Here is a 15,000-nt window from a genome sequence, read left to right on the forward strand (position 1 = left end):
GTGAGGGGGGAAGGGCAAGGAGTTTGTAAGCCCCTTTGAGTCTCCTATAGGAGAGAAGGGGGGAATATAAATCCAACTCCTTCTTCTCTTCTTCTTCTTAAATACGTGGATGCTACAACGCACACATTAAAAAGAGTTCTGAGAAAAACCGCGACTAGCCAAATATCACCCAGCAGGCTTCATGTGGAGGAGGTGATCAAACCCGGTTCTCCAGATTAGAGCACGCCTGCTTTTCTTACCCACTACACCATGCTGCTCTGACGGCTCCCAAAACAGCTTGCCCGTTCAGTGCCTCCAGCTACACCCGTGATCCAATTTGTCCCACGACTCCCCCCCCCCCCCCCCCCCCGGTCTGGGTCGCAGCTCGTTTCTACCCTTTGGTACCTCTGCTGGAAACGAGGCTCGCGCCATTCCGATAGGCCCTCCTCTCTTCCCGGGGATTGAAGAGCTGCTCCCTCTCGCTTTGCAGAATGCTCTGCAGTTTCCTCTCCTGCACGATCAGCTTCAGTCGCTTCACACGCTCCCCAGAGCTGGAAATGAAGTCGGGGCGCCGCAGGACAAGGGCCTCCTAAGCCAGGAAATATATATATATATATTTAAAGGAGGAGGAGCTGATTAAAGCGAGGAGGAGATGAGGGAAACGAGCTCAGCCGTCAGCCAGAGCGCTGAGAGATACAACTCTGCAGAGGAGAAAAGCATTGCTGCGTCGGACGCAAGATCGCCCCCCAAAGCCGGAGGGACCTCTCTGCGGGCCTTGTTAACAAATGCTTTGATGTTCAACGGCCAACTGTCAAGGCCGGGAAGGAACACAGTTATGAAGTTGTAAGAAAAGGGCCAACACCGTAAAAACTTGCACTTAAATACGCAAGACAAATCTGGTACAATACACAGGGGTAGGCAAGGAAGATCTAGAAGAAACACAGGAGGCCTCCAAAGTGGAAGCAATGCATGGGAAAATTAGTTTAGAAGAAGGGGTTTCACAAGATCTAAGGGTGCCAACCTCTCAGAGAGGGTTAGAGATCTCCCAGAATTACAACTGATCTCCAGACAACAGAGATCCGTTTACCCTGGAGAAGACAGCTGCTTTGGAGGGTGGGCTCCATATTTTGGGAGCTGTAAGAGCACCAGGGGGCATTCATTGAAAATGCTGGGGGGAAGAATTAGGACTAATAAAAGGAAACACTTCTTCACGCAACGTGTGATTGGTGTTTGGAATATGCTGCCACAGGAGGTGGTGATGGCCACTCACCTGGATAGCTTTAAAAGGGGCTTGGACAGATTTATGAAGTCGATTTATGGCTACCAATCTTGATCCTCCTTGATCTCAGATTGCAAATGCCTTAACAGTCCAGGTGCTCGGGAGCAATAGCCGCAGAAGGCCATTGATTTCACATCCTGCATGTGAGCTCCCAAAGGCACCTGGTGGGCCACTGCAAGTAGCAGAGAGCTGGACTAGATGGACTCTGGTCTGATCCAGCAGGCTTGTTCTTATGTTCTTATGTGAAAAGGGGCTGGAATTCATGGCAGGCCTGGCCAGAGGTGTACCGCTAAAGGGGACATGGGTAAACCAATGCCCCCGGGTGCATGCCATGGGGGTTGCCGGGCACTGGCCAGGGTCCCCGCAGCGTGGCAACTCAGCCAGCGCCCGGTGGCTCCCCTTGTGCCAGGGCGTGAGTAATTTGCTGCAGCCACAGGCCAGCTCCCGCCCCTTCATGGATATCATGGACTGCCCAAAAGACAAATCAGCGGGCTCTAATCCAGCCTGAACTCTCAAACCAAGTTCTGAAATCTCAAATCAAATCAAGCCTGAATTCTCCCAAGATACAAAATAACAAAAGTGAAATCTATTGCATTTTGGCCTCATCATGAGAAGACAAAACTCACTGGAAAAGACAATAAGATTAGGAAAAGTTGAAGGCAGCAGGAAGGAGGAGGAGGAGGAGGAGGAGGAGGAAGAGGAGCTTGGATTTATACCCGCCTTTCTCCCCCGGAAGGAGACTCAAAGGGGCTTACAAACTCCTTCCCTTCTCCTCCCCACAACAGACACCCTGTGAGGTAGATGGGGCTGAGAGAGAGTTCAGAGAGAACTGTGACTGGCCCAAGGTCACCCAACAGGCTTCATGTGGAGGAGCGGGGAAACAAATCCAGTTCACCAGATTAGAGTCCACCACTCATGTGGAAGAGTGGGGGCTCAAACCCGGTTCTCTAGATTCAAGTCCAGCGCTCTTAACCACTATGCCACTCTGGCTCAGGAAAAGAGGAAGGCCCAAAATGAGACGGATCAACCCAATCAAGGAAGCCGCGGCCCTCCATTTGCAAGACCTGAGGAAGGATGTAAGAGAGAGGATGTTTTGGAGGTCACTCATTCATAGAGTCCCCTGAAGTTGGACATCACTTGATGGCACATAACATGCATCAAGTGCATTGTTGCATGGCCCAAACCTCTGGCAAAAAAGTAGAATGGAAGACAATGAATCCTCTTAGGCAGCGGCCCAGCCCAACCAACGGTTAAGTTTCTCTCTCTTTTTAAATAGAAAGGGACAGTACTTGCTGACAAACACAGTACCCTCCACCACACACAGAGAGAGCCATATGTTTGGTTCCCATTAAGACACTGAGTGCCTTTTAAGCAGCCAAACCCCCCACACAGACCCCACAGCAAAAGCCAGACAAACAGCCCGAGAGCAGAGTCTGGATTTTACCTGCAGCGACAGTTTCGCGTAAGGAGGGGGCGGCTCGTTCTCAACGTCTCTCGCTGGAGCCGTCAGACGCACCTGGAGGCCACCGGGCTCCTCGGACCAGTTCTTCTCCCGGAGGGGCTCTCGCCACGGCTTGGTGCTGCTCAGCGGTTCGAACCAGGAGGGGCCGGGGTCCAGAATGACGCCAGGTCCGGGTTCTTTCTGCGGGTCGGATTTTAAATCCTCCGCCGGAACAAACCAGGAAACTCCTAGCAGGGGAGAAAAGACAAACCAAACAAAAAAAAAAGTTTTTAGAAGAACACAAGAGTTTGCTTCCAAGATACCAGGGCAGAGAAATGGGGACCTTCCTTGATGCTGTTGAATGTTTTGTTGATAACTCTCATCTTTTTTTTTTCAAAAACCAAAACAAGAAAAAGATCAAAATCCAGCAACTAATAACAACTAGAAAAAAAACAAAGTAGAAACAAAACAATCTCAACAGTGGTCGCAGATCTACACAGAAGTTAAGAACATAAGAACATAAGAACAAGCCAGCTGAATCAGACCAGAGTCCATCTAGTCCAGCACTCTGCTACTCGCAGTGGCCCACCAGGTGCCTTTGGGAGCTCACGTGCAGGAGGTGAAAGCAATGGCCTTCTGCTGCTCCCGATCACCTGGACTGTTAAGGCATTTGCAATCTCAGATCAAAGAGGATCAAGATTGGTAGCCATAAATCGACTTCTCCTCCATAAATCTGTCCAAGCCCCTTGTCCAAGTTTGAGGAGGTTTCAACAGCAGGCATTTTTTTTTAAGGGTGGGAAGGATTTGGGCCTTGTTATTTTATCTTTGGTTTTAGGTGGGGATGTTTTAACTGTTCTTGCAGGCTGTCTGGACCCAAGAGAAGGCAGGATATAAATGTTCAAATAAATCACTTAAATGTTTCCAAATCTGTAAAAATAAGTCCACATGCAATTGTCATATACCATATTTTCAAATACTGATGAAGCGTCATGAAGACCCTGATTTACAAGCCCACTTTCAGGATAATTTATGCTATATCAGCAGGCTTTTTGCCTGGCAGAGTAATCTCTTCTGCCTCCACGTTTACACAAGACAGAAACAAGTTTCCATTTGGTCTGTTTTAGATTGACATGTTTGTTTTTAATAGTCAAGACATCCCCAGCAGTGATCACAGAACGAACTCCGGCATTGTTGAAGTTCAGTCCATTTGTATTCCTGTTGCATCTGTGGACTGATCTTCCCTCTCGTGCATTTATGCAAGGACTTGTCTGTGGTGAATGATACTGTCACAAACAAACAAACAAACAAACAAACAAACAAACAAGCAAGCAAGCAAGGAAGGAAGGAAGGAAGGAAGGAAGGAAGGAAGGAAGGAAGGAAGGAAGGAAGGAAGGAAGGAAGGAAGGAAGGAAGGAAGGAAGGAAGGAAGGAAGGAAGGAAGGAAGGAAGGAAGGAAGGAAGGAAGGAACCCAGCACGGCATCAAAACCATCCATTTCCCAAGCCAAGGCAAACATGTTCCTCCCATGTGGTCCCCCGGCCATTTAAAACACACACCCTCTCACCCAGGCAAAACTGGGTTTAATCACTGCCTGGTGTTTTCACATGATCGACCCCTCTGAAAATCCCTAGATCTTCTCTTACACAGGAGGAGGGTAAAGCATTGTTGTGGGCTACCAGATCAGCCCAATGCCCCCTTCCGTCAGGAAGAAGAAGAAGAAGAAGAAGAAGAAGAAGAAGAAGAAGAAGAGTTTGGATTTATATCCCCCCCTTTCTCTCCTGAAGGGAAACTCAAAGGGGCTTACAATCTCCTTGCCTTTCCCCCCTCACAACAAACACCCTGTGAGGTAGGTGGGGCTGAGAGAGCTCCGAGAAGCTGTGACTAGCCCAAGGTCACCCAGCTGGCGTGTGTGGGAGTGTACAGGCTAATCTGAATTCCCCAGATAAGCCTCCACAGCTCAGGCGGCAGAGCTGGGAATCAAACCCGGTTCCTCCAGATTAGATACACAAGCTCTTAACCTCCTACTGGGTCAGTCCGCTGACTCACTCACCAGCTGGCATGTGTTGGAGTGCACAAGCTAATCTGGTTCCCCAGATAAACCTCCACAGCTCAAGTGGCAGAGCGGGGCATCAGACCGGTTCTCCAGAGTGCACCTGCTCTTAACAACTACACCACACTGGCTCTCCAAGGAAAACCTCTTGTCTTGAAAACACTACGAAGTTATCGTAAGTCAGCTGTGACGTCACAGCAACAGGAACAGAAAAATCCAGTCACACAAAGAAACAGATCGAATTCTCAATGTGGCCCATAAATCTCCTTCCATTCACAAAAGACACAGTGGTCATCAGAGACCTTGCAGCCATTTCAGCTTGTGCCTCGCTGGCCTTTTCTCCGCAAGCAAGCCGCTCGGTTGCCTCTTTGGTTTGCCCTGGCTTCCGCAGAACAGCCCGTCCGGACGAGTCAACTCGTCTTCGTTCCAGCGATCTCCCCGCAGCTTCGTCTGGCTGGATGTCGGCGTGGGGAAAGTCAAGCCGACGTCTCGAGTGTGCTTTTTCGTCGCGCTGTTCACTATCTCAAAGTCTCCTGCAGGGAGAAAGAAAAGAACAACAGGGCTGGGCGTGGCAGGAAACGAGTTGAACAGGGTCTCTGGCAATGCACAGCAAGCATCGGCGGCATAAAGCCAACAGACGACCGCAGCATCTCTAGCCTATGACCCCAAACCCCACAGAGGCTGGACATTTGGGCACAGGAAGAGTCACAGCTCAGTGGAAGAGCCTCTATTTAGAAGGTACCGGGTTCAATTCCCGGCACCTCCAGTTAAAAGGACCAAGCGGCAGGTGATGGGAAAGACCTCAGCCTCAGACCCAAGATAAGCTGCTACCAGTATTAAAAGTGTTTATTAAAAAGCACACCGTTATAAGCTCTTTCTTTGAGGCTTCCCATTCTGCCAAAAATCCCGCTCAAGATCAGGCAGCGGTTCAAGCACAGTGGCACTGAATGACTGCAGGTAGTGGTTTCAAGCCAACCTGCTGCAACAGACAGAAAGAACTTGGGTGCTGTGTGGTTTCCGGGCTGTCTGGCCGTGTTCTAGCAGCATTCTCTCCTGACGTTTCGCCTGCATCTGTGGCTGGCATCTGCAGAGGATCTGATGTTGGGAAAGCAAGTGGAGTATATATATCTGTTGGAGTGTCCAGGGTGGGTGAAGAAACATTGTCTGTGAGTAACAAAGAAGGCAACCAGGTCAATAGTTGAGGGCATCTGAATAGACGTATGAGTAACAATGAAGTCTATAGAACTTGGCTGCCAGTGTTGAAAAATACTAGAGTCAAGACAGTGTCTACCCAGCTCCACACAAACACAGGATGACCATAGACAAAGGAAACAAAGGCCAGGATACTTCTATTCAGATGGTCCCACCAGTGACCTTGCTATCTCCATTGTTACTCCCATGCTATAGACTTCATTGTTACTCATACTTCTATTCAGATGCCCTCAACTATTGACCTGGTTGCCTTCTTTGTTACTCACAATGTTTCTTCATCCACCCTGGACACTCCAACAGATATACTCCACTTGCTTTCCCAACATCAGATTCTCTGAAGATGCCAGCCACAGATGCAGGCGAAACGTCAAGAGAGAATGCTGCTAGAACACGGCCAGACAGCCCGGAAACTACACAGCACCCAAGTGATTCCGGCCGTGAAAGCCTTCAACAATACAATATAGAATGCCTCAAAGCACCAGACATGAGACCATCATGTCCATGTCTTCTTGCGTAGGGATGTAAAGTCAATAAGGTAATTTATAATACAAAAAGTTAAAAACTCAAAACCAACACAGGGACACACACACACACACAAAATCTGCCAAAGCCATTCCGTCATAAGATCATAGTTCTACCACCACCAGAGTTTTCATTAACAGTTGTCTTTCAAAACTCACCAGGTTAAATTTGTAACCATCGTGTAGGTGGACAGCTGGGGCTTTCAACTCAACAAGGGGCAATGTTTTGATAACGGACAATGTGCAGAAAGGCAAAGTTTCCACACCCAGTACAAGCAGCCAAGTGCGGGATCACAGAGGAGTTGACATCTGCCCAGGATTGTCCCTACAGTGCTCTAAATGTGTGCTAGCTGATACCAGTATGAATAAATAACACTGACCTTGACGGGCTAAGCATCTGATTCGGTATGAGGCAGCTTCGTAAGAACATAAGAACTAGCCTGCTGGATCAGACCAGAATCCATCCAGTCCAGCATTCTGCTACTCGCAGTGGCCTACCAGGTGCCTTTGGGAACTTCATATGAGGCCCTGCGCTTAGTGGTAGAGTACCAGTCTGAGTCAGCAGCGTGATGCGGCAGCCAAGAAAGCCAATGCAATTCTGGGATGCATCAATAAGAGCACGGTGTCTAGATCGAGGGAAGTGATTGTACCGCTCTACTCTGCATTGGTCAGACCTCACCTAGAGTACTGTGTTCAGCTCTCAGAACCACAATTTAAAAGGATATTGAGAAGCTGGAACGTGTCCAGAGGAGGGTGACCAAAATGGTAAAAGGTCTGAAATCCATGCCCTGCGAGGAGAGACTTAGGGAGCTGGGGATGTTTAATCTGGAGAGAAAATGTGGGGGGGGGGGGGGGCTGATAAATATGTTTAAATATCTGAAAGGATGCCATGTCAAAGAGGGAGCAAGCTTGTCTTCTGCTGGCTCAGAGACTAGGACACAGAGCAAAGGATTCCAGGTGCAGTAAAAGAGATTCCACCGAAACATTAGGAAGAACTTTCCAACTGTCAGGGCTGTTCGATAGTGCAATTCACCGCCTCAGATAGTGGTGGAGTCTCCTTCTTTGGGGGGTTTTAAACAGAGGCTGGATGAACATATGTCGGGAGTGCCTTGACTGTGTGTTCCTGCATTGCAAGAAGTTGGACTTGATGGCCCTTAGGGGTCTCTTCCAACTCTATGATTCTATGAATATCTGCCTGGCAGGCAGAAGGTCCCAGGTTCAATCCCTGACATCTCCAGCTAAAAGGACCAGTCAGCATAAGAACATAAGAACATAAGAACACGCCAGCTGGATCAGACCAGAGTCCATCTAGTCCAGCTCTCTGCTACTCGCAGTGGCCCACCAGGTGCCTTTGGGAGCTCACGTGCAGGAGGTGAAAGGAACGGCCTTCTGCGGCTGTTGCTCCCGATCACCTGGACTGTTAAGGCATTTGCAATCTCAGATCAAAAAGTTCAAGACTGGTAGCCATAAATTGACTTCTCCTCCATAAATCTGTCCAAGCCCCTTTTAAAGCTATCCAGGTGAGTGGCCATCACCACCTCCTGTGGCAGCATATGCCAAACACCAATCACACGTTGCGTGAAGAAGTGTTTCCTTTTATTAGTCCTAATTCTTCCCCCCAGCATTTTCAATGGATGCCCCCTGGTTCTAGTATTGTGAGAAAGAGAGAAAAATTTCTCTCTGTCAACATTTTCTACCCCATGCATAATTTTATAGACTTCAATCATATCCCCCCTCAGCAGCCTCCTCTCCAAACTAAAGAGTCCCGAACGCTGCAGCCTCTCCTCATAAGGAAGGTGCTCCAGTCCCTCAATCATCCTTGTTGCCCTTCTCTGCACTTTTTCTATCTCCTCAATATCCTTTTTGAGATGTGGCGACCAGAACTGAACACAGTTACTCCAAGTGCGGTCGCACCACGGCTTTATATAAGGGCACGACAATCCTTGCAGTTTTATTATCAACTCCTTTCCTAATGATCCCCAGCATAGAGTTTGCCTTTTTCACAGCTGCCATGCATTGAGTTGACATTCCCATGGAACTATCAACTAAGACGCCCAAATCCCTTTCCTGGTCTGTGACTGATAGCACTGACCCCTGTAGCATGTATGTGATGAGCAAGACCTCAGCAGGTGATGAGCAAGACCTCAGCCTCACACCCCGGAGTGCTGCCGCCAGTCTGAGCAGACGATACTGACGGCATCACGTCTATTCGAGGAATCTGGTCCGTGGCCATATCTTCAGCTAGCCTCAGTAAGAAGGCAGAAAACAAACCATTCCAGCAAGGCTTTTAGCTTTTAGATGCCCAAGGAGAGCCATCTCTTAAAATAGAAAGCAATTAATAACTCCAACACACACGAATGATCAAGCCAATGGACAAACAGGCTTCAAATCCATTTGGTGCCTTTTGTTCACACAGCCTTTTATATAACCCAAATTAAATGGTGTGTGTGTGTGTGTGTGTGTGTGTGTGCGTGTGTGTGTGTGTGAGAGAGAGAGAGAGAGAGAGAGAGAGTGAGAGAGAGAGAGGTGTGTGTGTGTGTGTGTGTGTGAGAGAGAGAGAGAGAGAGAGAGAGAGTGAGAGAGAGAGAGGTGTGTGTGTGTGTGTGTGTGTGAGAGAGAGAGAGAGAGAGAGAGAGAGTGAGAGAGAGAGAGGTGTGTGTGTGTGTGTGTGTGTGAGAGAGAGAGAGAGAGACAGAGAGTCTGAACATACATCAAAAAAAAAGCCATGGTTGCTGACTCGCACTTTGGAGTAACTGTGTTGTTCAGTCTCTGGTCACACATCTCAAAAAAAAGGATATCGGGAAGAAGAGATAGAAAAAAGAAGTACGAAGGGCAACTAGCGAGGATGATTAGAGGGACTGGAGCACCTTCCTTATAGGGAGGAGGCTGCAGCGCTTGGGGACTCTTGAGTTTGGAGAGGAGACAGCTGAGGGGGGATATGATCGAAGTCTATAAAATTATGCATGGGGTAGAAAATGTGGACAGAGAGAAATTTTTCTCTCTTTCTCACAATACTAGAACCAGGGGGCATCCATTGAAAATGCTGGGGGGAAGAATTAGGACTAATAAAAGGAAACACTTCTTCACGCAACGTGTGATTGGTGTTTGGCATATGCTGCCACAAGAGGTGGTGATGGCCACTAACCTGGATAGCTTTAAAAAGGGCTTGGACAGATTTATGGAGGAGAAGTCGATCAATGGCTACCAATCTTGATCCTCCTTGATCTGAGATTGCAAATGCCTTAACAGTCGAGGTGCTCAGGAGCAGCAGCAGTAGAAGGCCATTGCTTTCACATCCTGCATGTGAGCTCCCAAAGGCAGCTGGTGGGCCACTGCGAGTAGCAGAGAGCTGGACTAGATGGACTCTGGTCTGATCCAGCTGGCTTGTTCTTATGTTCTTAAATCCTGAAGCGTGTAACATTCCTTTTCTGTCCTGAAAAAAACGCCCGCAGCTAATCCAAAATTAGCATGGCCCGCACTGAATATTATTACAAACACAGTCGAATGAGGTTCGGGAGAATGGGGCTGCCAGCGTAATTGGAAGTTTATTTGGACACAGCCGCTTTGACAGCAGTTCATTACCTCCAGAAATTAAAAATAGGGGGGGGGAAAGCCGTCTTCCGTTTTCATGCGAGGCGAACGCTGCGCCCAAAACAAGGAGAACAAGTCTACCGCGGGGAAAGGCACACAACGGAATCAGATTACGACCTACGCTGGAAACATTACAATCGATACACGCAACAAATGCGCACACTTCTGTTATTAAGATAATTAACATAAGCCGAAGCTCATTTGCACAAATAAATGGAGAGACGCCAAGGCACAGCTGGCAGACATAACGGCAGTGAATTCCGTGGTATTTGTATTTTGGAATAGTCAGCGGCAGAAATGAAACCCCCCCCCCCCCCCCGCTTTCAGGCACTAAAATGAGCTTAGAAGGGAGATGGAAGCAGACGGCCTGCTTGGACATTTCTCAACTTCCTTTTGGTTTCAGAGCACCATCGGGTTAGGAAACTAGCTCAGAACAAAAACCAAGTCCAGTGGTCCCTTCTAGGCTAAAAACACGGATTCCAGCATGAGTCTTCATGCATCCAGACCTTGCTTCTTCAGACACTATGAAGAGAAAATCATACTCACAGAACCATAGAGTTGGACCACAGGTGTCAAACTCGCAGCCCTCCAGATGTTCATGAACTACAATTCCCATCAGCCCTTGCCAGTATAGCCAAACCTCACCAAACCTGGGTGATAGCATCAGGAGAGTCTCCCGAAACATCCCTGAAATTTTGGTGCTGCTAGCCCAAAAAATGCACCCTCTGCAGGCCGAAAACGTAAAAACACTGAAAATACAAAAAATCCCACAAACGAACCTGCAGTTTTTGCGCCCCCCACAAGGGGGTGCCCTGGGCAACTGCCCACTTTGCCCAATGGGAGGAACGCCTCTGGCCTGACAAGCTATGTGATACATTACCATGCCTATCTTGCAAGCTTACATGCATTTGCTTCATTTGCAGACTTCTGGCCTAAAGGGATATGGGACTTGGAAGATTTCAGTTCTGCCCACCTGACAGGAAACTAGATGGGCTTCACTGTGCAGAACAGCCTTTGTGCACCGGCTAAATTACCAGTTCCAGAATCTATCAGGCTAAGGGGTTAAGAAACCTCGAAACACCGCTTTGTGTGTGCAATTTCTGCTGTAAGGCCTCATCACAAATGCGGAATGCTTTTACTCCTCGCTCTTGGGCTCAGAACAGCATAGCCCTGTCAGAAGGGACCTTCCAACTTGGAGACCGCATTATTTGTTGGGCATTCCCCTGCCGACAGCATTTTGTCCCGAAACAAATTGGAAACCGAGTATGCTCCAGTTCAAACAGGAAGTGAGGCTGCCCCAGAGAGCTGGGTCTTCACCTCTACTTCCACACGCCCGGACAGATGTCAAGGCATAAGCAAAGAGGAAAAGTTCACCTTATCGAACACAAAGCAAAACTCTACAGAAAATCATCTCTGAGCAGGAGAACTAAGATTTATCTGGAGCAGTTCCAAAGTTCCTGGTTGGCCCTGCAACTGGGAAAAACACACCACGGGGCACCAAGGAGATCCACCAGCCCTGCATTTTATCAAGAACGCCCACAGTCAGAATAAAAGGAATCCCTGCTGAGACTGAAGCCGCGGGTACACACGGCAGCAGCAACTTTTTTTCTGGGGAGTTCAAAGATCCGTTCCTTTAGTAAGAGGATCAGAGCCATAAAGGCGTGCAAGAAAGAGAATGGTCTGAAAAACACTGGCTGGCACAAAGCAGACGTTAAGACTGTAAAGATGCTCTGTATCAAAGGACAGGAGAGCCCACAGAGTGGCAGAGTCTGGATCAAAGTTACTCACCTGCCTGGACGGCCTTGTTTAACATCCGCGTGGTCTGCTTGTGACTGAGAGCAGAGCTCGGTCCTCGGGAACTGCCAGGGGTGGAAACGGAGTCCGAGGAACTGATGGGGCACGTTGGCTAGAACAGAAGAACAGGAACACGCAGGAGACTTCAGGTCAATTTGTCACCATCTGGGGGGGGAATCTTCTCACTCCCTCTCTCCGCACACACTCTGAAAAACCAGTCCCCGTTTCTCCACATCTTGAGAGGCAAGATGCAGCGGAGTCCCATGTGGTGAACCAGATTTGTCTCCCATGTTCCTACACATAAGCGGCAGGCTCTAATACAGGGGTGGGCAATTATTTTTTCCATGGGGCCGCATAAGAAACAGAAAATACTGTGGAGGGCCAGGCCAAAAGGCAGGGGGGTGAGGCGCTTTTGAAAGCCCCGCAGAAGCCGGCAGCCAAGGCAACCGGCTTCTGCGGGGCTTTCAAAGACGCCTTGCTCCCCAGCAAGGCAGGGGGGCGAGGCGCTTTTGAAAGCCCAGCAGAAGCTGGCAGCCAAGGCAACCAGCTTCTGCGAGGCTTTCAAAGGCGCCTTGCTCCCCAGCACGGCAGGGGGGCCAGTCAAGGTCATCCGGCAGGCCGGATGTGGCCCTCGGGCCGTATAATGCCCAGGTCTGCTCTAATACGATGAACCGGGTTTGTTTCCTCTGTTCATACACAGGTAGTCTGCTGGGTGACCTTGAGCCAGTCCCAGTTCTTTCAGAACTCTCCCAGCCCCACCTACCTCGCAAGGGGTCTGTTGTGGAGAGAGGAAGGGAAAGGAGTTTGTAAGCCACTTTGAGACATCTTGCAGTTGCAAAAAAACAGGGCATAAATCCCAATTCTTCTTCTCTTTTTCTTATCTGGAGCCAGACCATGGGTCCACCAAAGTCAGTTATCTCTACTCAGACAAGCAGCCATTCTTGAGGTCTCAGGCAGAGATCTTTTCTACCACCTGCTGCCTGGTCCCTTTTAACTGGAAGTGCCGGGGATGGAACTTGGGCCCTTCTGAGTGCTAAGCGGATGCTCAACCACTGAGCCACAGGTCCCCCCCCCCCCCAAAAAAAAAACCTGTTAGGAGCGATCTTGCAGTCCGTACAGCATCTCCTTGTTTTGCAGCTGGACTTCCACCCTTTGGCCTCAAAACTGCGGTGGATTTACAGTGAAGGGAATTAAGAGAGAAGGTGGTAGACTGTGTGTGGAAACCAACAGGTCATTAATTCCAGAAGAGCTGCAGGGATTTTGTTGTTCCTGCTGAACCCACGGAAGGGCCCCGCTGCAGCTTAAACAGTCGTGTTCTTCTCGGGGAAGGAGCTTTATGCAGCAAAAAACCTGCCTCTACAGAGCCGGCTATCGCAGCAATATATTTGCTCGTCTTTAAAAGTGCCAGAGGTCTCTTGTTCTTGACAGGCAAGAGGGCTCCTTTTTGCCTCTTAAAAATAATTTATGGGCAAGTTCAACAGGGCCCAAACAGAAACCACCTCTGAAAACAAGGGAGCTGATCGGAAGGAAAGCGTTTTTAATCCAGGAATAAAATGAGCTGGGAAAACCTTAGAACCATGGCCATGCTGCAAGGGGCTGATGGGAATTGTAGTCCATAACATCTGGAGTGCCAAAGGTTTGCCACCACTGCCTTAGAACATAAGAACAAGCCAGCTGGATCAGACCAGAGTCCATCTAGTTCAGCTCTCTGCTACTCGCAGTGGCCCACCAGGTGCCTCACATGCAGGAGATGAAAGCAATGGCCTTCTGCTGCTGCTGCTCCCGAGCACCTGGTCTGCTAAGGCATTTGCAATCTCAGATCAAGGAGGATCAAGATTGGTAGCCATTGATCGACTTCTCCTCCATAAATCTGTCCAAGCCCCTTTTAAAGCTATCCAGGTTAGTGGCCATCGCCACCTCCTGTGGCAGCATATTCCAAACACCAATCACATGTTGCGTGAAGAAGTGTTTCCTTTTATTAGTCCTAATTCTTCCCCCCAGCATTTTCAATGAATGCCCCCTGGTTCTAGTATTGTGAGAAAGAGAGAAAAATTTCTCTCTGTCCACATTTTCTACCCCAGGCATAATTTTATAGACCTCAATCATATCCCCCCTCAGCAGCCTCCTCTCCAAACTAAAGAGTGCCAAACGCTGCAGCCTCTCCTCATAAGGAAGGTGCTCCAGTCCCTCAATCATCCTCGTTGCCCTTCTCTGCACTTTTTCTATCTCTTCGATATCCTTTTTGAGATGCGGCGACCTTCAGCTCTACAGAAATAGGAATGGCACGGCTGTTGAAAAAATCTAGTTAGGAAGGACCAGGAAGGAGGTGATGTGGAAGACGGCAGCCTGAGACTCCGGTCTGAGCAATCGGCACTGACTTTGACGGACGGATGGCTTGATTCAGTAGAAGACAGCTGCTTAGGGGGAGGGGCTGTAGCTCAGAGGTGGGGGATCTGCTGGGCCCGCAGAAGATCGCAGGTTTGATCCTCCAGTTGAGAAGGACCAGGCAATAGGTGGTGTGAAAGACCTCTTCCGTTCTACCACCACAAAGTTCGCTGCATTTCATTTTTTTTTTTTAAGTATTAGGGAACACACCCCAGGTTTCTGCCTGCTGTGAAGTCGCTGGCACTCCACTAATAACTTTTAATGCTAGATCAAAGTCACGCAACGAAGCGGCGGAAGAGCAGTGATGTACCCTCATTAGTCTCAGCAAATCCACTGAATGCTAAAGCTCCGCTTTCCCCGTTTCAAGCGCCTTAATTCAATTTGGAGGCAGACAGGCATGCGACCGTTCATGGTATAAGGGAGGGTGGGGGGTGGAAATCAATTACAGCTCTTAAAAATTCAACAGGATATTCACGGGAAGTGCTGACACCTCCATGGAGGACAGACACCATCTCAGCACGCTGTTCAGGAAGACAGGGATCTTTGTTTTGCACACCAGTGCTAATGACAGAATGAGCCGGCTAGCTTTGCTATTGGGGGGAGAGGCATTCACAGAAACATAGAGTTGGAAGAGATCTCAAAGGCCATCCAGTTCAACCCCCTGCCAGGCAGGAAGACACAATCACAGACTTCTGACAGATGACTATCCAGTTTCTGTTTAAAAACCTCCAAAGGAGGAGACTCCACCA

General features: G+C 48.9%; 1 protein-coding gene across 1 annotated transcript in view; it reads right to left on the bottom strand.

Moving 5' to 3' along the window:
• Nucleotides 1–355: 355 nt before the first annotated feature.
• Nucleotides 356–15,000, bottom strand: part of ALMS1 (ALMS1 centrosome and basal body associated protein) — a 63,323-nt gene continuing 48,678 nt past the window's right edge. The window contains exons 9-12 of the mRNA XM_048509482.1: nt 11,861–11,978; nt 5,051–5,281; nt 2,703–2,947; nt 356–568 (exon numbers count right to left, since the gene is read on the bottom strand). Of these exons, the coding sequence (XP_048365439.1) occupies nt 371–568; nt 2,703–2,947; nt 5,051–5,281; nt 11,861–11,978 (792 nt within the window). The 3' untranslated portion in view covers nt 356–370. The remainder of the gene's footprint in view (nt 569–2,702; nt 2,948–5,050; nt 5,282–11,860; nt 11,979–15,000) is intronic.

The sequence above is a fragment of the Sphaerodactylus townsendi genome, linkage group LG10 (assembly GCF_021028975.2).
Source record: "Sphaerodactylus townsendi isolate TG3544 linkage group LG10, MPM_Stown_v2.3, whole genome shotgun sequence".
Taxonomy (NCBI): Eukaryota; Metazoa; Chordata; class Lepidosauria; order Squamata; family Sphaerodactylidae; genus Sphaerodactylus; species Sphaerodactylus townsendi.